Genomic DNA, 23,543 nt, shown 5'->3' with positions numbered 1-23,543 from the left:
GGGAAGTTGGGCTGGGGGAAGGGAGAGGCAGTTGTAAATCAATATGGCTATAAAGTCATTCTACCACCTGGTTTATTTATTATTCAGAACTTTTACATTAAGTTAAAAGGATAAATGGCCCTGATTCTTATTGTTTTTGTTAATGCCTTTTGCTTTACCTGAAAGGAGTCTGTATTGATCCATGGAGACCACTACAATAAAAGTAGAACATGGTAATTAGCCCACTTAATTGACCTTTATCAGAGTAAAAAACAGTGAATTTAATCAGGCCTCTTTGACTGAATCGGAAAGCATGCTTCCTGGCCCACTAAATGTTTGTGGCTCTGCTTTGACATGCTCTTTTCTCCTGTCTTCTAAAGGCTTAGATCTCTTTTTTTCTTCTCCCTGGCTGGGAAAAAGCTTTTAATAGCAAATTGAAGCATCTGCTACAAAGGATTCAGCATTAAAAACTTCCTCTAACTATGGTTATCTGCAAAGTGGGTGTCTTTCATATTCCCTTTCCAGTCCCTCTGAACTCTGGAACATTGCACTGCAGCCGTATCTTCAGGTTGTCTCTACTAAGACAATTCTTGCTCAGATGGCCCTTGGCTATCCATGGAGCCACTGCTTGTACTTCGACCCTAGACACTATTGCTTCAGGATCAAAATAAAATTGTTTCCATCCAATTTCATTTCTTCACAAATACATGAAATTTAGAGCCTTGTGACAGGATGGAGAGATATTAAAGATAGGACAAATCAAAAGTCCCTGACCTCAAGGAGTTTCCATTCTACCATTTGTCTCATCTGTGTGTGTATGTATGACTTTCTGTGTGTGTATGTATCTATATGCATCTATTTGTATATATATGTGTGTGTGTGTGTGTGTGTGTGTGTGTAAGAATATGAGAGAAACTATTGAACTATTACTAGAATATATATATTTTGCCAGGGGAAGAATCATTAGATCTAATACCTTCATGTGACAGATGAGAAATCTAAAGCCTAAATAAGTTACCTGTGGTCATACAAAGATTGAGAGGTAGGAAAAGCAGAACTGGATCTGAACCCAGGTTCTGCTGTGTTCTCTCTCAAGGAGATGGGCTCTTTGTTGAGTTTAGTCAAGTACACAGTACTCAGCTGCATCCTATAAGGGACCTCTTTCCAAAGCAGTAATAAACTCCTCTCCAGTAACTAGTCCCTAACCCGATCAGCAGCAGAGGACAAAGGGAGTTCATTAGTAATACTGTCATGCTTCTCCCTGAGCTGAACCCCACACTGGAAGTGCTCATGGACGGGTGGTTCTTTCATCTCCAGGCCATCTCCAGCTTACCACTTCTAAAAATAAGCTGCTCAGAATTCCGGCAAGATTGAACTGGTCTGAGGATGCCTGGAACTGAATTACTAGCTTAACTGCAACCATTCTTGGAATGGTCAGAATGTTTGTTTTAGGGAGGGAAGATGGGGAAAATGTCAGTGAGTAGCAATTACCCTACACCCCAAAGACATATGTGGTACATGGGTTATATGTGCCTATGGGCATCTTCTTCATACATACATAAATATACTGGCAGCATGTTATAGGAGCAGGAATACTGACTTGAGATTCAGAGTGCCTGACTTTGAGTTCTAACTGCTGTGGGAAGACATGGGCAGATCCCTTTGACTTTATGGACCCTGGACTAGATAACTTCCAAGAGCCCTTTCTAGCTCAAATTCCTATCATCTTGGTTTCCCTGAATCTGCCTTTTATTTTACTTCCTGCTCTTTTGTCTAATCAAAATATCTTCATTTGGAATCTACATGTTTTTAGTCTTGTGCATAGCTGACTATAGTTCCTCTCCCTCTGCGAAGCTAAGTTGTCTTCAAGACTCCAGAAGTCCAAAAAAAAAAAAAAAAAAAATCTCCTTTTCCCCTTGATCCTGCTAAAAATGGGCTTCCACCTCATTCTCTTTGTAGTTTTCGGTCAGCCCCCTCACATCTTGCTTGCACTGACTGGTAACCACTTCTCTAGTTTTCTCTAACATGTTGAGTCCACTTGTTGTCACACCCCTCCTCTTCCAGCTGTCATTCAGAATCCATACTTCCTGGACAGTTAAATTCCCCAGCTGCTGCCGCACTAATCTGACTTAGAAAGTTTGGGTTATGTTTCCCAAACAAGAGCAAATGGTCATCCTTGCTACATAGTCTTACAATGGGGTTAAATGCACCTTTGCCTAAAGAAAGCTGAATCTTCTAAACTCTAGTAAATAATATTCCACTTAAGTGATGTGACCCAATACTAGATAGCATGCTAAGGACTTCCTTTGAAATAAAACTCCCCACACTCCCCCATACTCTCATGGTACTGCCAGATACTGCCAGATCTGATTATGTCGCTCATATGCTCCGAACATCTTAGTGGATCTCTGTTGCCTACTGAATAAAGTCCAGACACCTTAGCTAACATTCAAGTCCTTTTACAAAGGCTTCACTCAGAACACTCTCCCTGGTTCATATACAGTGCTTTCCCCATCTCCTTGTATTTATTTCTATTTTCTAATCTTTTTTCCACTCTCATACATCTATTTTTTTCTTTGAAATCCTGTCTGACATGCAAAATCCAACTTACTGGATTTGGGATTAGGAAGGACCTGGGTTTAAATTTAGATATTACCGGGAACTCACTTTTCTCCAACCTTATAACCAGTTAGTGGTTGAGGGCTGTTGTTTCCACCCTTGTAACAGTTCCAGGACATACTCCCTTCTCTCCTCTGGCGCTGCCACCATCCTGGGGCTGACCCTTCTTACCACTTCTGCTGCTTGGTCTCCCTGCCTCAAGCCTCTCCTTGTATCAAACCATCCTCTACTCACTATCAAACTGATCCCCCTGAAACTTGGATCTGATCTTTCTCACCACCCTCATTCAGCAACCTCCAGACTCCCTGTTACCTTTGGGATCAAATTTAAACTCCTGGCCTTTTAATCCCTTCCTTGCCTGGCACCCTCTTACCTTTCCAGTTACCCTCACACCCTGCTCCCCTTGACAGTCTGCAGTCCAGGGACAGTGACCTTGTGGCTGTTCTTCTGATACAACATATACCTCATCTCTACTGTAGGCATTTCCACTGGCTTTCCGCCCTGCCTGCAATGCCCTCCCGCCTCATCTCCAGCTCCTGGCTTCCCTCAAGTCTCAGCTGCAAAAAGCCCTTCTTAGGCATCCTTCATATTGATATTTTTCCTCAGAGTTTACCTCAGAGATTTATCCAGCATTTTTTTCCTTAAGCACTGTTTCCATATTGTCTTCACCAGTAGGCTGAGCTCCTTAAGAGCAGGAACTAGGGTGTTTTTTGTTAGTTTTCTCTTTTTTGCTTTTCTATCTCCAGTTAAGTAGCATAGTGAGTAGAGTGCTGGACCTGGAGTCGGGGAGATCTGAGTTCAAATGTGACCTTAGACAGCAACTAGCTATGTGACCTTGAACATCTTTTAACTTCTGTCTGCCTCAGTTTCCTCAGCTGTAAATTATGGATCATACAAAATAGCACCACCCTCACAGGGTCAGTGTGAGAATCAAAAGAGACAATACTTGTAAAGTGTCCAGTACACAGTATTCACTTCATAAAGGTTAAGTGACTAGCATGGAGTCAGGAAGATCTGAGTTCAAATGCTACCTTACACATTTATTGCTCTTTAATTTCCTCAGTTGTAACATGAAGAATTTGAACTTTGTGATTCCAAATAGTGACCAATGATCTAAGAAATGTTACTCAGTCTTCCCAGTTGGATATTATCTTTCCTTTCTTAATCCTTACTTAAACATTTTATGCTCTTTTTAAATTTTATTTATTTATTTATGCTCTTACCCAGACTATGGCTTTTGTTTAGTTTTATATTGACTGTTAAGCAATCGTATGTTCTATAACTTCCCTGCTAGCTTAAGTGCTGGGAGAATAGGGACTCTCTCTTAATTAATATTGTATTTTTTTCTGTCACCTTTTTCACAGTGGTCTATAATGATAGCAGCTGAATAATTGATTGTTGAATAAATAAAGACCTTTGGGCTATGGGGGGAGTGAGCACTAGCCTTCCTGCAGCACCTCCCTTCCCTTGGGAATCATGTTCTTGGATTTTATTTTTGTTCTGCTTTTTAAAATGAGTAAATACTATTGCACTGGTCAGGGTGTTTCATCTTCCCTTTGTATTGAAAGCCATTCAAAAATAATGACCACATCATAGATGTTCCATGATGTTCTGCAAATGTTGAGTAAAATGTGAATTTAGTGATTAGTAACATATTTGTTCTTTTCACTTCCACTTACCCATGAGTCTAAAAGACTACATATATATACACACACTCACTTAAATAGGGCCATTTGGTCATCTCTTTTAAAACTGGAAGGGATCTTAGCATAAATTTGAACACCCTTATTTTATAAAAGAGGAAACTGAGAAGGAAAGAATTGTATTTATTTGTTTGTTTATTTATTTAAATTTAAGGCAGTGGGGTTTGAGTAACTTGCCTAAAGTCACCTAGCTAGGCAATCATTAATGTCTGAGGTTACATTTGAACTCAGGTCCTCCTGACTCCAGAGCTGCTACTTTATCTACTATGCCACCTAGTGGCCCCTAAGAGACTGAAAGAATTTAAGTGATTTTCCCAGGATCAAAGCTAGCTCAATCAGAACTTAGGTCTTACCCTTTAGCCATTCAACCTCCTAGTTCCCTTCAAAGAAATTTGAATGAAAATATTAAAATTCTTTTAAAACTATGGACTTATATATTCAAATTCAGGTCTGACTTTGTGGTCATCTACTTTAGCCCTCCCCCCCGAAGAAACTTAAGATCCAGGGGTATAAAATAATTCTCCCACAGTCACATAGGGAGTATGTGTCAAAGGATTTGAACCCAGGCCTTCTGATTTCCAGTCAGAGTTTCAACACTTTTCTGGTTTTCAGTACATTTTAGAACTCTTCCTCTCCTAGAAAGAGGAGTTAGCTAAACGTTAAAAGACCTAGGTTCTAGTCTTGGTTATTCTACTTACTATGTGGTGTTGGGCAACTCACTTTAGACCCTCAGTTTCTTCATAAATGATCTTTAAAGCCCCAGTATTCTCTGATTCAGTGGCCAAATGTAGGGGAGCAATATTGAAATCTGTTCTCATCATAAGGAGGCCGGTGTTCCTAACCCCATCCCAAGCATTTAAGGCATCATCATCATCATCATCATCATCATCATCATCATCATCATTATTCCATTATTCCATCAAAGTAGGATCTAAGGATCCTTTCTTTTATAAGTTGACTCCATTTAGCAGTACTAGAAGCTGTTCCAAAAGGAAGGTTTAGTAGAACAGCTTCTTTGCCCCCTTGCCCCTTCTCTTCCCCTCCCCCCATGATCATTTTCCACATAGCTAAAAACTACATATTAAAACTGGAGACCAGAATTACTTGGATGGGGAAAACATATGTCTATTAAAATTTAATATACTTAAATGTTCAAAATGATTGGATATTAAAAATGGAGGTAAGGGAGAAACAGCCACTAAATCATGACATTTTTATGTGATATATAAAAGATTAGTGATGAGAATGAGCTAATTAAATTGACCTTTAAAATTTCCCCACCCTCCTGGAAGCTCAGTCTAATCTTGGACCTCCCACTGTGGAGATAAACAGTCTCACTCCAGACTTATAGAAGAGAGAGGAAGAATGGCACCATGAATCTCTTTCTTTGAGAAACAAGTAATGAATTTCCAATTATAAATGTATAAAGACCATCAAAGAGCTAACCTGGTCTCTCTCATTCTAAACCCATTGACTGACACAGGCTTTAGGTTGCAAGGATTGCAAATAGAATTAGAGGATGTGTCAATAAGATCTTCAGTGTATGAGATCATGAAAATGAGCTTGTGGGATGAGCCCTTTACTGACCAAACCTTGAGAATGGGGTCAAATTGAATTAGAATGAGCCATGCCACATTCCTACCATTGTCCAGCTTTGTCTTGGAAGCTCAGCTGTTGGAATACTCCAGCCCTCTGTCTACCTCTGCATACATCCTCTCTTTATGAATAACTCAAGGTCAACTCTCATTCTTCAAGATGTCAAATAGACAACTCAAGGGCTAGCAAAGGAGGTCCCAGAGAGCACTGAGAAGATTTTTGAACATTTGCTCAGTTGCCTGATTAAAAATTCGAGGAACTCTGTTACCCTAAATATTGACAAGAGAATTGTTGGGAAGGTAGTCATGGGCATCTGCAAAATAATGGTAAATCTTTATCAGTAGCTTTATCCCTGTCACGGATTGAGGAGGTGAGTGACCTCTATTGTGAAGGACATCACTGAGAGGCAGTAAGTATCAAACATGTATAGCCTCCCTTACTGGCAGTTAGGAAGCCTGAATTCAAATCCCATCTCTACCATTTCTTGGCTGCGTGACCATGGACAACTCACTTATTTCTTGAAGCATCCTCAGAAAAGAGGGGCTAATAATGCCTCTTTTACCTGTCTCCCACACAGACAGCAAATGAAATGAGATACTCAAAATCAAGTGTTACCAATTCAGGAGAGAATTCAGAGTTTCTGTGCTAGATCTTTTTAAGTAGTTCCTTCCTTTTTCTTTTCTCTTTCTTTCTTTCTTTCTTTCTTTTTTGTTTTGTGAGGCAATTGGAGTTGAGTCAAGTATCTGAGGAGGATTTGAACTCAGGTCCTCCTGACTTCAAAGCCAGTGCTCTATCCACTGTGCCACCTAGCTGCCCCTATTCCTTTCTTTTTTATCATTTTGATTCTAACTGGTCATTGGTCATTGAGCTTTTGTTGTGTTTCCGTTGTGCACAAGCAGCCACTTCATTTACTTATAAGTTGCATGTTTTTGTTTACCCAACTTTCTCTGTATGAATACTTTATTTTGCCCTGATTGAGTTCATGAGCTTCAACCCAAATAAGATGCAAGTGGCTCAACTGGAGGAGCCAGGCAGCATTCTCTCTTTTTTTTAATGTGTGTTAAAAGAGAATATTTCATCTTAAAATAATTTCATCTAAGATATTATCCATTTCAATGAAATTTCATACTGTTTTATCCTGACTTCCAAAGATCTTTTAGTCTCAGTCTCTCCACATGCTGGGACCCACATATGTGCATGTTATTACTTTATCTGTCCAGACCTGTTGCTTAGAATTTCCCTGAGGAAATAGCCAGATTTTATCAATTGAGAAACTCACAAGTATGTCCACTCATTTTTATGAGAACTTGGGTACAGTTTTTCCTTTTTTTTTAGCAGCTTTCAAAGTGAAAAGATCACTAGCCTTAAAAATGATCATTTCTTTTCTCTTTCTTGGCACCTACCCAAGCTAATTGTATTTAGTGGACTATAAGTAAAGAATACATTGAGGAAGGCATTAAATTAAAAAAAAAAAGACATGATGAGCCCGAAACAGCCCTCAACTCATAATTTGGTAGCTGCTAGTAATTAACATGTTTCTATTATCTGTGAACTAGATTTAATAGGTATCTTCTATCTTGACTTAAAATATATGAGAATGTGAAAAATCAACCATTCAGCATGCTTGATTGTCCATTAAAGAATCGGCATGTTTGAGTGAATCTAGCTTATAGGAGTCTACACGAAGAAGAAATAACAAATCTTGACTTGTACAAGACAAGGTGAACAAATTAGTGCTGTGTACTGTTCCTGCTGCAACTTAAATGGACAAGTATGGTCATCCATCTTAAGCACAAGGTGATCATGCAGAGCGAAGGCATGCAGATGGAGGGGATTCATTGAACATCTGAAAACAACAAGGAAGCACGCGTCCTAAAGGTACCGATTCTTTTTGCTCCATTTTACTTCTTGTGATTGTTGATTTTGTGATCCATTTCATATTTTCTGTCCTATATCACTCAAGGCATCAGTTTATTTTAGATTTGAACTCATTTTGCCTTAGCATCCCTCTTAGAAGGGTTGGCACCAGAACTTTGATTTTCATAGGCAAAGGGAACCCCTGCTTCTCACAATGATCTTGAAACAGAGAATGTGCTGGTCTATGTCAGTGTTTGTGTGTGTGTATGTGTGTGTGTGTGTGTGTGTGAGAGAGAGAGAGAGAGAGAGAGAGAGAGAGAGAGAGAGAGAGAGAGGGAGGGAGGGAGGGAGAGAGAGAGAGAGAGAGAGAGAGAGAGAGAGAGAGAGAGAGAGAGAGAGAGAGAACAAACTCAAGTTTAGATATTCCTGACTCCAAGGTTCCCATTCTTCACCCTAGGCTGTACTGCCTTTCTTTATTCATTCTACTAATGAAAGTAAATCCTTTATGGATCATATCAATGTATCAGCAGTATTTGTGTCAACTTGCCAAGCTGAAAAATCTCCAAATAACAATCTAAAAGTACACTGGGATAGAGAAACACTGCTTGTGCCTCAGATCCTTAAAGTGCATCTATCAACATGATGTCTGGGTTAGATATTAAGACTCTTAAACTTGGAAAAGTTTCTGCTTCCTTCTGGTTTCAAGCTTAAAATAGCCTTGAGGCATCATCTTCTATGCCCTAGCCTGGTTACCAGATACACACCCAGCACTTGGTTTTCTAAGTCTTCCAAACAGCTTGCCTGGTTGCTTATAAAATTCAGCCTCCGCCTGCTTAAAGGACTTTTGAGAATTTGAGTTCAAATGTGCATAGTAGCCACTTTTCATGGAGTTTGACAGAAAGACTTAGGATTCCTCCCAAGTCAAGCTTTAGGCACTGTTACTGATATGCTACTTAATTCTAAGTGGGTATTTGATGGGGGTACTACTGTGTCTCTCATAAATCAAAGAATACCGTTTTTGCATTTATGAAGTTTACAATCTAATGGGATATGATACAAATGCATTATCATATCTTAAATATAAGATAGCTATTTAGTAATTATAGTGCAGAATTACATAAAAGGAGAATAAAACAGGTACAAATACTATTCAAGGTCAGAGGGAAGGGAAGATTATTTCTATCTGAGAAGATTAAGGAAGACTTTGGAGAAGAAAGTACTTTAGTGAGGCATTGAAGGATAGGTGGGATTTTAAAAGGCAGAGGAAGGAAAAAAGTTTCCTAGGGTGCCTTCCTGCTGTCTTGGGCTCTAGATTCCTCCAAATATTGTTTTGGTTCCTTCCACGGATTTCATTTTATAACTTTCCTATTAAGACAGTTATATAGATAAGTAAAATGTAGAATTTGTCAAAGAAAAGCATTTGTTCATTTGAAAATGGGCACTTTAATAAATACTGGATTTTTTTTTTAGTGTTTTGATATATTTTGTACAACACTAAAATTTCTCTCAGTATCCCTCTATTCCTCTTCCCTTCTCTCAGAGGGGAAATTTTTGAGTAAGCACACACATACACATCTCTTTATATAGGAGAAATACATACATACATACATATACATATATATAATTGCTTGTATAACACTATATATACATATATAAAAGTAATATTTTAAAGAAAAAACAGCAAAATTTAAGTCATTTTTGCATGTTCATATAATGTATGTAATGTACTAGATCTCTAGTCTCTAAATTGGAATTGAGTGGGGTTATCTTTTCATTTATCTTCTTTAGAAAAATAGATTTTTGATTCTAAAATGACTTCTGCCAAGGCTTGAAAATATCAGAATCTTAATCCTTTTACCTTATTATATGTTCTCTGGGGGAAATTATAAAATGATCCTTTTTAAACAAGAGAATGGAAGAAACATATCTAAGACCTTCTTTCTAACATAGAGATCTTGGTTTATTCAAACTCATGTTTAAAAAGTTTATTGATAAATTTTCTATCACCTTTGTTTGAAAACCTATCCCTATCCTCCCTACCCAGGCAACTCTCTATTTTAATAATAAATAAAAATTGAAAGAGGAGAGGCAATTCAGCAAAACTAGCCAATACATTAAACAAGTTTTAAAAGTACATACAATAGTGTTCCTTACCCATCTATAAGAGAAAGGAGATGCATCCCTATATATCTTCTTCATGGAAAAGCTTAGTCATTTCTAAGTACATATGTTCAATTCCTATTTTGTTCTTTCTATTTACATAATTTTAGCCACTGTATATAATCTCATATTGCATCATGTCATCATCTTTCTCTGTATGCAGTTTTTTCTTAATGTGAACTAATATTCTATTATATTCTTTTATCATAATTTTTCTAGCCATTCCCCAATCTATGATTATTTATTCTGATTTCTTTATCTTTTACCACTTTCAGCTTCTCAGTATCATGGAAAGTGACCAGAGGAGTATCACCCCAGGATTTGAGATGACTCCTAATCTAAACTATATCTTGTAGAGGTGCGGGTCCAAGTTTCTATTCTCCACCATTGCCTCCTAAAGTAGAGAAGGCATGGTAATGGGGAATGATCCAGAGGGAAAAGCAGTGACCTGAGGGAAATGGAAATCTCCTTCAAGACCCTCTGCATGTGAATTCATTAAAAGAGACATGGAGAAGTGTGCTGCGGTAACCCGATGATCTATGATGTGGTATTAGTGCTGAAACTTGTGGCTGCATTCTAAAGGACCCTTGGGAAAATTGGAAGCCTAGGGATTCTTATAGACTTACCTATGCTACATATGGATCCTATGAATCTAAACCATGGTGCAGCAGCATATGGTTGTTTCTCTAAGCCCCTGCTCTACAAATACACATCTGTTTCAACTATATCCTTCAGGGATGACAGCTTCCTACTCCCTTCCCCTCCCCCCTCCAGATGAATGAAGAAAAGTGATGAGCACACTTAAAATGATTCACCAATTTATTTGTATACATGTAAATAAAAGTGTAAATAAAGGAAGGATTCTGTATTTCATTATCTTTGTTGCTGCCGCTGCTATTGTGGATGGTTTTCTGTATGCTTTTATTCAGCTCTCTTGCAGACATCGAGGTTTGGTTCTTGGCCAGCTGGCAGCTTATCTAAATTGTTATTAAGATGTGTTTGTTGTAACAGAGAAAAAGAAAATCTATATTTAAAATCCATCGTACATATAAAGACAGACAGGGCTATGGAACACATATTTATTTACCTGTGGTAGACCTCCATGGAGACCAGTTCATGACCTTATTTCTGCCAAATATCCTGCCTAAGCAGGATTCTCGTCTTCACCCCCCCCCACCCCATCCAACCAACCTTGTCTGAATGCTTTGGTACATATTTGGCACATAGGAAATGCTTTATTAGTGCTTGTTAAATGTCTTTTTTCCTTTGTGAGAGAAACACAAGCAGTCTTGTGAAATTAAGTCTTCTGTTCTCATTGGAGAGCAGACTATTCTTACAACGTTCACTAGAAAACCATAACATATCCTTTGGCCTCCTCTTTTTAAATAGTGCATTTTCTTTCTTGCTGCAATTGTGCTGAACACATCTGGAACCTATGAAATGCCATTTTCATTCTGACTTAAGAACGCTTGTCATCTCTCCTCAATTCTTCTTCCAAAATGCTCTAAGTCATCACTCTGCCCCTGCTGAGAGGAGAGTTAGGTTGTCCTCACCAATGGACTTTGCCTGTGGAAGGAATTCTTTCATCAGTCCTCTATCAGGAGTATACTTCATTGGTTCCCCCAACAGAAGATGTCTTAGAAAGACAGAATTTTAGGGTTTGAAGAGACATTAAGTTTGAATAACTTCAACTATCTCATTTTACAAAGGAGGAAACAGAGAGAGAGGCTAAATGTTTTGCCAGTAGTTATATTGGCATTGGTGTTTCTGAGTCTTCTGGCTCCAGTTCCTTCTGCCCTGCCATAGTCTCTGCCATGTCTTACTACCTTCTACTGAATTAATGGTACCACCTTATTTCCAAGGGTCATATTCTAGTGTGTATGTATTAATGATTATGATTCTGACTGACGGCAGACATCTGGATCTTATTTTGTAAATTGTCTCTTTGTGATCTTCAAAAAATAAACGATGATCTAGGGGTTTTGAATAAGAGACAGAATACCTCAGGACTGCTTACTAGTATTTATTGTAACTTTTGGCAAATCACTTGGTTTCTCTGTGTTTTCCTTATTCTTTATCTACAAAAGAAGCCTAATAATACATACCTCTTCCTTTCTCACAGCAATCGCAAAAAGATAAGGCATTTTTTCCAATATTGTGTATATGTGTATGTGTGTCTATGTATTTTTTCTGGAAAACAGCGAATGAATCTTTAAAAAATCATACTCTTCCAGGATACTATTAATAAATTGAGTGTTTATAGAAATAATAATATTTCCACAAAGTTCTACTCTGGTGCCTGATCACAGCATAGAGTTGACCATGAGTTCTGGAATACTATGCTTCTGGAGTGCATACCTGGTGGGTACGTTTTGCCATACTGGATATTCCTGAACTGCAGTCCTTGGCACTGGACTGTTTTCTGAGGTCTGGTTTAAGTCACCAGGAAAGACCAACGTGTTGATTCATTTTTTTTGGTCCATAGAAATCCATAAAACAAATGAGAAGTGTGAAATGGCACCCAGACTATAAGACCTCCTTTCCCCTAACACCCTTGTCAAAGTATTAAGAAGTTGTTAAGAATCTTTTTAGAATGTCCATAAAATTTAACTTCAAATACAAAATCCTTGTAAAGGAATTGAATCATATTATGGGTCCTTGATTAAGAGTTAGAAGAGTCATTACTTTAGGGTCTTTTAGCTCCAAACCCTCATTTTTATAGATGGAGAAGCTTAGATTCAAAGTTTAAGCAACTTACTTAACTAGTGTGTAGAGCATTCAATAAGATTTGGGTTTGAATCCCACCTTGATTACTAGTTGTGTGACTTTGAGAAAGTCATTTAATCCTTGTTTGAGTTTCTTCATCTGTAAAATGGGGATAGTAATAATATCAACTGCCTTGCAGAGTTGTTGTGAGAATCAAATGAGATACTAATTGGTGAGTACTCATTAAATCTTAGATATTATTTTTGTTTCTCAGAATCTGACTTAAAATCTAGTGCTCTTTCTGTTTCATGATGATACTTACATTCTCACTTTGAATGGAACCAAAAGACAAATACAAATGGAAAGTCGCTAGAAGGATGGCTCAGAGTTTCTCTTTGTGAAGCTCAATAAAGGAGTTGGTTTCTCCATGGCCAAAAGGCAGCAAGAAGCAACAGGGTGTTTGATTATCTTGTATTACAGTGCTAGTGACAAGCATTTGCAAGTAGACTTCATGGAGATGAAGAGAATGTAACTGAGAGGTTTTTTTTAAAGAGGATTTTTGTAGATGATGACTTTGAGAAGCATTGAAACTGGGGGACAGGAAGAATAGTAATGCCCTCAAAGGAAATAGGGGAGTTTGCAGTTAGGGAGAATTTAGAAGGTGAGATAATGAATTCTGTTGGAGACATATTGAGTTTGAGATGCCTATAAGATGTCCAGGTGGAAATGTTTAAAGTTCAGTAGAAAAACTAGGGCTAGTAGAGAGATCTGGAAGTCATCTGAAAAGAGATGATAATTCATGGCAGCTGGTGGGCTCACTAAATGAGGGATGTAGAAAGAAAAGAGGAACCAGGAGAGAGCCCTGGGAGATATCCACAGTTAGGGAGATTAGATCATGGATAATGTTCTAACAAAGAACTCTTGAGGAGTGGTTGGACAGTAGAAAACAGGATGAAGAAAACCCAGGAAGAGAGATACTATGATTAACCAAAAACATCAGAGAATTCCTTAACAGCATTCCCCTGGTTAGCAGTGTCACATGCTGCTCAGAGTTACTAGCACCTCCCCAGTCTCAGTTTCTTTAACTATAAAATAAAACTTAATTTATAGGGTTGCTGTGAAGACAAGTACTTTGCAAACCATCAAGCAGTGTATGATTATAAGCCACAAGAATGATGATAAAATAAGAATTAGAGAGGTACGTGGACAGCTACATGGCACAGTGGATAGAGGACCTGACCTGGAGTCAGGAAGATTCATCTTCCTGGGCTCAAATATGGCCTCAGACAATTACCAGTTGGGTGACCCTGGGCAAATCACTTATCCTTGTTTGCCTCAGTTTCTTCATCTATAAAATGAGATGGAGAAGAAAATGGCAAACCACTCTAGTATCTCTGTCAAGAAAACTCCAAATAGGGTCTTGAAGAGTTGGACACAATTGAAATGACTGAACAAAAGCAAAGACAAGAAGTAGCCAGAACTCAAACAGAACATGCATATCTGCTTAAGGGAGTTCTTTTATCTCTGTAGCACTTGTGTCCACAAAAGACATTCTCTTGTATTATTCCTAATAACAAGGACTTTAAAGCTCTGCACATCTCTACAATGGTTAAGAAATGGTTTCAAAATGATGGCCAGCACCTGGAGACTGCCATGATTGAAAGATGCCCACAACCAGTCTACTAAAGCTTTGAGTCATTCAAAAAAGAGGCCATGTAATATTGAACACTACACTGTTAATGGATTGCATCTGGCATCTTTTCCTTCAGTGGGTATTTGCTAATAGGCAAGCAGAATGAGATTGCCATTCCTCATTTCCCATTCAGTGACACTCTGGTCATAAGAAAATTGTGAAAAAAGAAAATAGTGCTTCTCACGTAGCGGCTGATGTGTTTGATGGCTTAATGCAGAGGTCAGTGTTTTATGTATAATCTGAGATTGCATTTTTGAGAAAGGAACTGAGTGCTAAGGTCATTTTAAATACTGTTCTCCTTGGTCAGCAAGGATTGTTCAGCATCCATGCAAACATATTCACAGGCACAGCTCCCTGTCTGAAAATCTTGAAAGGACAGTTTTTTGAATTTATAATTAATCTGAATGAGGAAACACTTTCTAATACTGTCATATCTGCAAATCACCTTTGAGAAAATATGCTTTGCACTCCAAATTTGAGGTGTCACATGTTTTTCTCTTTATTGACATAAAAGTAGTTCTCATATGCAGGCATAAGGAAAACTCACAGGGAATTTCCCAATCACTACGTACTGTGTAATCTTCTGATATTCCTTCCTCTCTTCCCTTGACCCCTACCCCCCAGACCTTACCTTATCATACTCAACATACCTCAGGAAACTCATAGTTCTTCAAAAGTGTTATCTGACTTTTCTGTCATTTTTTTCCAACTCATGCACAAATATTTGTAATTCCATCGATTCTTCCCAAATGCATCTTTTTTTTTCCCCGTAGTACTGAGGAATAAGTAGAATATTTGTGGTCAAAGTAATACTAATGTATACATATCAATTTGATATTTGCACATGAAGTCAATAGTCAACAAATTTGCCATGTGCCTCGCAATTTATTATACTGCTACCACCATAATGGGTCTATTGGTATGATAGTATTCTTTCTCTTTGATTTAAGAAAAGAATTGAGTTTGTTGAATTATTATTTGGGTTGGGTTTTTTTTTTTTGGTGAGGCAATGCGATTAAATAACTAGTCCAATGTCACACAGCTTGTCAATTGTTTTTTTATTAAGATATTCATAAAATATCAGCAGTAGTAGACAGTTATCATAGGATACGTAAGTAATCACAAACTTCAGAAACGATCCTAGTGATGAATATTTTTAACAATTGCCTAGTCTTTAATAATCAGCATCAGAAATGCCATCTAATTCTAACTGCCTGTCTCTGCCCAGTTGAATTTACCTGCCAATTATAGGTGAATTAATCACAAGTGATTGGATTGCTGGGCATGCTGTTGATGAAACCTCTCCCCAGAGAGAGAGAGCAACATTGACTGGTGTCTGATTGTACATTTAAAGTTTCTTCAGTTCTTCTGTCAAGTACCAATGTCCAATGGGAATTTTTTTTTGTTTTAATACAGAGAATATTCTGTGTTCTAATTCCCTACTCACCAGTCATAAAGTAACTTTATTTTGCTTTAATATCTGCAGAAATGCTTTCAACAACAACTTTTTGCAAGTAGAATTTCACTCAATTGCATTCAATAAAAGAAATAATAAAACACCTTTAACCATTGCCACTGGAAAATAATTTTTTATGATTCTTCAAGGAACTATGACCAAGACATCTTATAAAATAAACTCATAGATATCCAGAAATTTTCTGCATTCAACAATTTTGTTAGCAGATTTTTCTGAATCAGTTCTGAAGCATAGATGGATTATTTTTTCCCATTGCAGACCATTTTATAATTTTATTTCATGAACACATTGCCATACAGATACTTTTTGATGAACAATGTTGTACAAATAATTTCTTCCTTTTAAGATGATATTTGTAATTTTTAAAAACCCCTTTGCCTTGCAAATAGTTTTAGTTATTCCTTTAGAACTCCTTGGAAAAGATAACCTGAAACTCTTATTATTTGATATAGACTACTCCAACAACGTCCACCATGGTACTACTGATGCTTGAAATATTGTTCTAGGATGTCAATTTAAAACATGTAGTATTTTTTTTTAAAATGGATGGAATGTGTTATACCAAGGTTTTAAGGATAGTGTATAATTGGTTTCCTGTGAACTACCCAGGAAAGGAGCTTACATTTGAACACAGTAATATTGAGCCACACCCTCTCGTTTCCATCCATAGTACTGCCTAAATGAGTTGTCAGCCAGCATGTGCATATCAAGTTCAGTATGCATTGAGTAGACTGTCTGTTCCCCAACTAGCCAGGAATAGGGAATGTTAATTTTTGGATGATGCCAGTCATTATTCCTTCTCTAAGGAAGAGTCTATAGCAAAAGCAGACATTTCAGAATCTTCAGGGCACAGCTTTGTTTTCCTTCATTGCCTCATAACAATTCAGAAAGGGAATAGATTTCCAGTTGGATCCAAAAAAATTTTCAAATGGGGAAATAGTTTAATATGATCAATGCCACGGCAGCAAACGTTTTACAGTAGTCCACCGTTTTTGTTTCATTTCTGTCACAGATCCATAATATTGAAAAACATTATGTTATAACTTTCAGTATATGTGGTATAAATTATGTATTGCATAATGAATTTTTTATTATATGCTGTATTATAGCTGGGAAATAATAACTCAGTACCTTTGTGTTAAAAAGGCAATCTTCAATATCAATAGAGTTGAAATTCAGTTATAGTTATTTTATATTTTTTTCAATAACTTAGTATTTTAGATAGTCTTGTTTGCAAGGTTTTTTATACTTTGATCATTCAAGGTTTTCGTTTTCGTTTTGCAATTCTTAGATTTCTTTAGCAGATTAATATTTGCAAAGATAAGACAAAGTATTTTCCTGGTTCCTTTAACAAAGCCCAATAATTTTGCTGGTTTTTAAATCCCAGTAAATGAATAAAAATTTATACTTTGTCTTCTTTCATTTTGTGTGCACAGGAAGCAGCATAAAGGAGATTTACTGAGATAACCAGCATAATTGAAAATTAATCCTTCATTAATATCACCTTTTTTTCATACTGAACTACAGGCTACCCAGTCGAGTTGATGAATTTCATCTGCCTTGAAAATAATTTTAAAGTTAGTGGTAATTACATTGATTTTTTTCCTCTTTCTTAAATTTTATAATATGATAAAGAAAAGTAACAGGCAATATTATTTCTTGGAATTTAACAGGTGTGTCTGTTGAAATCAGGAGTCTATCACACAATTGAATTAGAATGTCATTACTACTGCAATATTTGTCTGAGAGAAAATATGAGCATTTACTAAGTGCCAAGACTCTCAGAGCTAAGCCATTGCAGTTTTATTATACATGACTGGCATGTATTCTGTTGGTGATATCTAGAAAGCAAAGAGAATAATTTTGAGCAGAGATTAACATGTAACAGAAAGGGAAAAAATTAATCATTTATTTAATCTACAATAGGAGGTTTCAAACTCAAAGAGAAAGGGAATCATTAAAGCGTGGGCTTTTGACTTATAAAATCATATATTAACATTATCATATAGATATATAATATCTATACAATGTATCTATTGTATTTTCATTTATTTTGTTAAATATTTTCCAGTTACATTCAACATGATTCAGACTCATTGGAGTAGTATTTGATGTCTCTGCCCTAGGATACCAACTTAACGTAGCTTCATATATAAACTTAACTGCAAATGCTGAGACTATGGTGCCAAGAATAAGAATGGCATGGAGTGGTTTCAGGGAAATCTCAGGCTGCTCAGAGGTGAGATAGGAAGACCTGTACTGGAAGTGGGAGGTAGGAAGATGGGAAAGTGGAGGGAACACTGGTTCTTGAGTCGGAGGACCTGAATTCAAAACCTTATCAGACACTTCCTCCCTGTGTAATCTGTATAGGAGGGTGAATCATTTTATCTTTTGGGGTCTTAGATTCTTCATCTGTAAAATAAGGTTGAACTTAATGACTGAGGTCTCTTCAAACTCAAGGTCTATGATCCTTTGAAGTCTGTCTTCATAGAAATAAGGATTGTGAGTTAGGCTTTGCCACAAAATGGGACTAAAGGAGACCCTGGGATTCCAGTATGTTTTAAATAAATCTCAGTGCAGACACTCAGGGAATCAAAAGTGATAAAGACCCTCTCATCTATAAAATGAGATTGAATTTAATAATTTCTCCCAGCTCTAGATCTAGAAACTTTTAAATTCTCTCCTTATAGAGTTAAGAAGGATTATGAGCTGGGTTTTGCATAAAATGAGGCTAAGGGAAACTCGCTATTCAGTATGTTCTGAGATGGTTCTCAGTGCAGCCAGTAGGGGAGTCAAAAAGGCTAAGGTCTCTCTCATCCTTTGGTTTTTGTCCTTATTTCCTCCATCATTTTTACTTCTCTTGAGCTAGGTACTAAGAATTTGCCATTTTGACCTTTGTGATTCAACATCAATAGGCAGGTCAGTGCACAGTTAAACTCTGTGGCAATGTGAGGAAACTTCAAAATACTAACTATATAGACTATATTATCAATCCAACTTTGTGACATTCAGTTAACTTAACTTGTGATAGAATTAACTTGCCTTATTACTAAAACAGATGACAGGCAATTCAGGTTCATGTGTCCTGCAGTTTCTTCTAGATGCTGCCTGTTCTTGCCTTTTGTGAAGTCTTTGAGGTCCTTTCTGACCTGTGACAAATTCCCAATTCTCAAGTTTTCTTAAGCCTCCCATGTTCCACCCTCTCCCTTGTATCTGCCACTTGGCTTCTTATCTCATTCATTCTTTCTCCTTTCTCTTATTAATAATAAAAATTCCTGTGTACAACAGTTTACCTTTTACAAGACTTTAAAGCTTACAAAGGCATCCTATGAGAAAGCTAGTACAATTATGATGCTCATTTTTGATTTGCTCAAAATTACAAAACCAATTCAAAGAATCAGAAGTTAAATCTAGGACTTCTAACTCCTAGGTGATGCATTGTTTGTGCTACATTGTTTTTCTCTCATTCCCTATGTCATTGAAATCCTGGCTCTGGTCCTTGGAGTGTGATACACATGTTGAGACTAAGAATTATTTAATTTTCTCTCTCAGCACTATCACTGGTAGGTACTAAATAAATGTTGATCGACTGATTATTGCCTTGGGACCTTGTGGAGAGTTGCATAGTAAATATGTCAGACTTAGGACCAGGAAGACCTGGGTTTAGATCCCATCTCAAACATTTATTGGCTGTTGACTCTGGACAGTTAATTTAACCCCTCTTTGCCTTGGTATCCTCATCTATAAAATGATGACCTTAAGACCTCTTCCAGTCCAAATGTATGAAATTTTTTTAAGACCTCTATCATCTTGAGAGCTTCAGGTTCTTCTTCTATTAATCAAGCAGATTAGACTTGATGATCTCTAAATCTGTGATCACTAAAGCATGGTGCCCAACATGCTTCCAATCATTTTGTAAGCATTTATTAAGCACCTACTATATGTCAGAGGCTCTGCTGGATACTGGCAACATCACTTGCATCTATATCTTTTTTGGGGGGTGGCAATGGGGTTAAGCAACTTGCCCAAGGTCACACAGCTAGAAAGTATCAAGTGTCTGGGGTCAAATTTGAACTCAGCTCCTCCTGACTCCAGAGCTGGTGCTCTGTCCACTATCAGTAAGTTAGGATGTGTATTAATAATGAATTTTCCTTTTGACAGAATTTTTCACAGAAAAAAATAGACAAGGAATAAAGAAAAGAAAAATGCTAAAGCATTTAAAAATAATTTGTAATCAGAGCTAGATTTGTAATTTTGTAGATTTGTAATCAGAACTCCTGAATTTCAATAGTAATTCTATTTCCGATGATGTTTCTGGACTTCTCTGTCTTAGGCTCTGGAGTAGTGCTGTAAAATTGTATATCCCTAAGGAGCTATGAAAGGTGCTAGACTTGATAAATTTTAGGGTTCTTTCCAGTTTTTCCTATGACCTTGTGATTATTGTATTTTGTAGCCAGATCAAAACAACATCATCATTATTTGAAAATTGTCAAAGTTATCCATTTTTCAAAATATACTACAGTTTTATGTAGTCAGCCCCCCCGAAAAAATATCACACTTAGTAGTAATAACTACCATCTTATAAGTAGAGAAACAGAATCAGAGCAGACAAATGACTTCTTACAAGTTGTAACAGAGCCAAGCCATTGGTCTTTAAAAAAAAACGGTATCTTTGGAGATCTCCATCTGCTGTCTAGACCAAAGAATCATGCTATCAAGTGTAAACACTAAGCCATTGCTTGGTGCTCATTATGTAGAAAAGCAATATTGAAAGATGAAAGCATCAATCATAATTATTTTGAATACAACTGGAAATTTCAATAGAGCTAAAGAATCTGACCCAGTTTTTTTTCTTTGCCACTGTGAACAGAATTCCTTGACAAGAAGTGCCCCACTTCCGAACGATTCCCAAGCACGCAGCGGAGCTCGATTTCATACTTCCTATGACAAAAGATACATCATCAAAACGATCACAAGTGAAGATGTGGCTGAAATGCATAACATTCTCAAGAAATACCACCAGGTAATTTTTTTCCCTTTCTCTCCTGGAAATCTGAGGGTAGTTATAAATGATGGCTAACTATTATTAAAGCTGAAGACAACTATATAATAGCCAGAAAATGATTGTGTAAGGATAGATGTGACATACGAATCTCCTTTCATCAGAAAGTGAATAGGTTTCTTAAAATTAATGTTAACTTGTCCTTATTACTGGCATCTATTATGTGGGATTACTTATACCATAAAAAATAGTGTTTTATATTTCTGTTATCAGTATATCTGTTCAACAGAACTATCTGTTATACTTTTTAAATGTCTATAAAACTTCAACATCTTTACAATCACTACTACTCACTAACCAGAGGGCTTCTGAATCATTAAGGAAGCTTATGTCAATTCTCTGTCTCCCCATGTGTCATACATTTCCCATTTCTTGTCCTCAGGGTGAAATGATAACCCTGAGCTTATATCATTCCAGTTTCAAGCTCAGAAAATGTTCCCAAAGGTTAATTGCTGTTGCCAGAATATGTGTTGGCATTTACATTTTCTTCTGCTTATTCCTCAGATCTTATCTCCTCTATCCTCCCAGTCTTCCCCTATCCCTAATCCACATGAAGTATAAATTGTTTTCCCCTGAAGATGCTTTTGGGGTGGGGAAAGTAAACTTAGGCACCACATTCTGCTCCTATCCCTTTGAATTTCCAGTATCCTCTTCCCATCCCTCAGTGAAAAGACCTAGGAATGAACTCAGGAACTTACCCTTCTGGATGGAAATGAAATATGGTAGATTGCATAAAAATATTGAAGGAGGGATAGAAGATAAAATTTCACTTACCAGACTATGATTTAAAAAGTATCAATCTTTTTCAAATAAAACATTTAACATCCTTCAAATAAAACATGGCTTGAGGCTCAAATGTCAATGTCTTTTTGACATTTGGAGTTCAAAATCTTTTCTCCTTGTGATTTTCATAATATTGTATCTTTCTCTCATTCTTACCATTTCTAGATTAGAAGGAAATAACTAAATGTTTGGTTTTAAAGGCTTTCTCTTAAAACTCCTGTAAATTCTAGAGAGACTAAGGCTTTGTCTATACAATGTCAAAACAGTAGTTGAAAAGGGAAAATTTGGGTCAGTCATTCAGTTTTGCCCACGGCCTTTTTGGTGACTTTTTCCTCTGAAATGATTGATTTTTTTTCTACTTAATTGAATGAATCCCCTAGATGTTTTGGTGTCATGTAAACACAAATTTCATTAAGGGATACTAAAGGCAGTGTCAATAAAAACTTGAAAGTATGTTTTTGAGAGCAAGTTCAGTGTGTGTAATCAAGAGTTGACTTTGTTATAAACTATTTTTTAAAACATAAATCTTATAAAACTTATGAATTTTAAATCTTAAATGTACCCTTTCAGAGTTTTCAAATTGTCAAGGCTTTTACATAACATCTTTTCTCATACTAAGTTATTTATCTAGGAAGTAATATTTTGGTTATTCTTTGAATTTAGAAGATAGATTTAATTAAGAGAAATTTCATTTTAAAAGATTTCAAATGAATACACTATTTGAAGATAATGTCTTTAATAAAACTATAACATGATACAACACAATAGACATTTTATAAGAGTCTACTCTTTGGCATGTGCTCCAAAGCAAGACAAAAGCAAAAGAGTTTCTATCTTCAAGAAATTATATATTCTTCTGGAGGGATACATACTTATAAACAAAAATTTAGGGGAGAAATCCTCTAGGCCTTGTTATAAAGAACTCCTTCTACCAATGCAACTCCATCACCATTCTGTAATTTAAAATCTTAGAGAATTGCCTAGATGCTGAGATATTAAGTAATTTGTCTAGGTCAGGTTTGTGTTGTTCTGCCATATTACCTCCCACAGACACCCCAGTAATCCATTGTGGAGACTCTCTCCACCTGTAGAGACTGCAAGTCATTTGTACCTTCTTTTGAGACTATTGCCTCTTTCAGAGATCCTTCACAGATAATCCAAAGAGCTGAAAGCCTTTTTCTAAATCTCTTACATTACATATTTATCAATCTAGCATTACCTATGACTAATCTTTGTCCTTTCCCAGTCATGTTTCCTCAGTGATATCCTATATATCAGTCCTTGTGGGGGCAAGTCATTCCTGGTAGCTGATTAGTCAGCTTGTACTCGCCAGTCATCTCTTCATTGCCCTTTGACTCACACACAACTTTGCTCATTGATCATGAAATTTCAGAGTTCACAGACTTATGTCGTTACTAGGAGAATGTTTGTTTTGAAAAAAATGAGTTTACATAATAGGTTCACTACCCAAGTTTATTAAAAAATATTTTATAATTTCCCAAATACAATTCAGTTTGGTTCTGTTTATTAGCCTTTGTGGAAAATACTGTTTTAGGGGTTTTCAAGAGTCTCTCAGGGTCAACCCGGGACAAATGGTAGCCTCCTTCTATCTTCAGTCAAGGTGAAAGAAGTCTTTCTAAGGTAAAAGGCAACTTTTAGAGCTATCATTCAATCATTTTATAGAAGAGATATCTGAGGACTCCAGAGGATGGAAGGCCCAACAGAACTAAGAGGAGTTAAAGAAGAGGAACTTCAATGGGAGTAAATAACATTTGAGTTGAACCGGGACAGGATATAAGTAGGAATCCAAGAGGAGTCTAAAAGCATAGCTTCTGAAGTCTCTCATCTCTCTCTCTCTCTCTCTCTCTCTCTCTCTCTCTCTCTCTCTCTCTCTCTCTCTCTCTCTGT

General features: G+C 36.8%; 1 protein-coding gene across 7 annotated transcripts in view; it reads left to right on the top strand.

Annotated features, from left to right (window-relative positions):
• Nucleotides 1–23,543, top strand: part of PIP4K2A (phosphatidylinositol-5-phosphate 4-kinase type 2 alpha) — a 326,382-nt gene that overhangs the window by 108,102 nt on the left and 194,737 nt on the right. For 4 of the 7 annotated variants that reach the window (XM_074192981.1, XM_074192978.1, XM_074192979.1 and 1 more), the window contains exon 4: nt 20,661–20,813. In XM_074192981.1, the coding sequence (XP_074049082.1) occupies nt 20,661–20,813 (153 nt within the window). Of the gene's footprint in view, nt 1–17,088; nt 17,368–17,428; nt 18,030–20,660; nt 20,814–23,543 lie in introns of those variants that run through there. The other 3 variants (XM_074192982.1, XM_074192980.1, XM_074192985.1) reach the window with 3 other exon arrangements.

Source organism: Macrotis lagotis, chromosome 7, assembly GCF_037893015.1.
Source record: "Macrotis lagotis isolate mMagLag1 chromosome 7, bilby.v1.9.chrom.fasta, whole genome shotgun sequence".
Lineage (NCBI taxonomy): Eukaryota > Metazoa > Chordata > Mammalia > Peramelemorphia > Peramelidae > Macrotis > Macrotis lagotis.
Note: the sequence above shows the minus strand (reverse complement) of the source record. Positions and strands in the feature narration are given on the sequence as shown.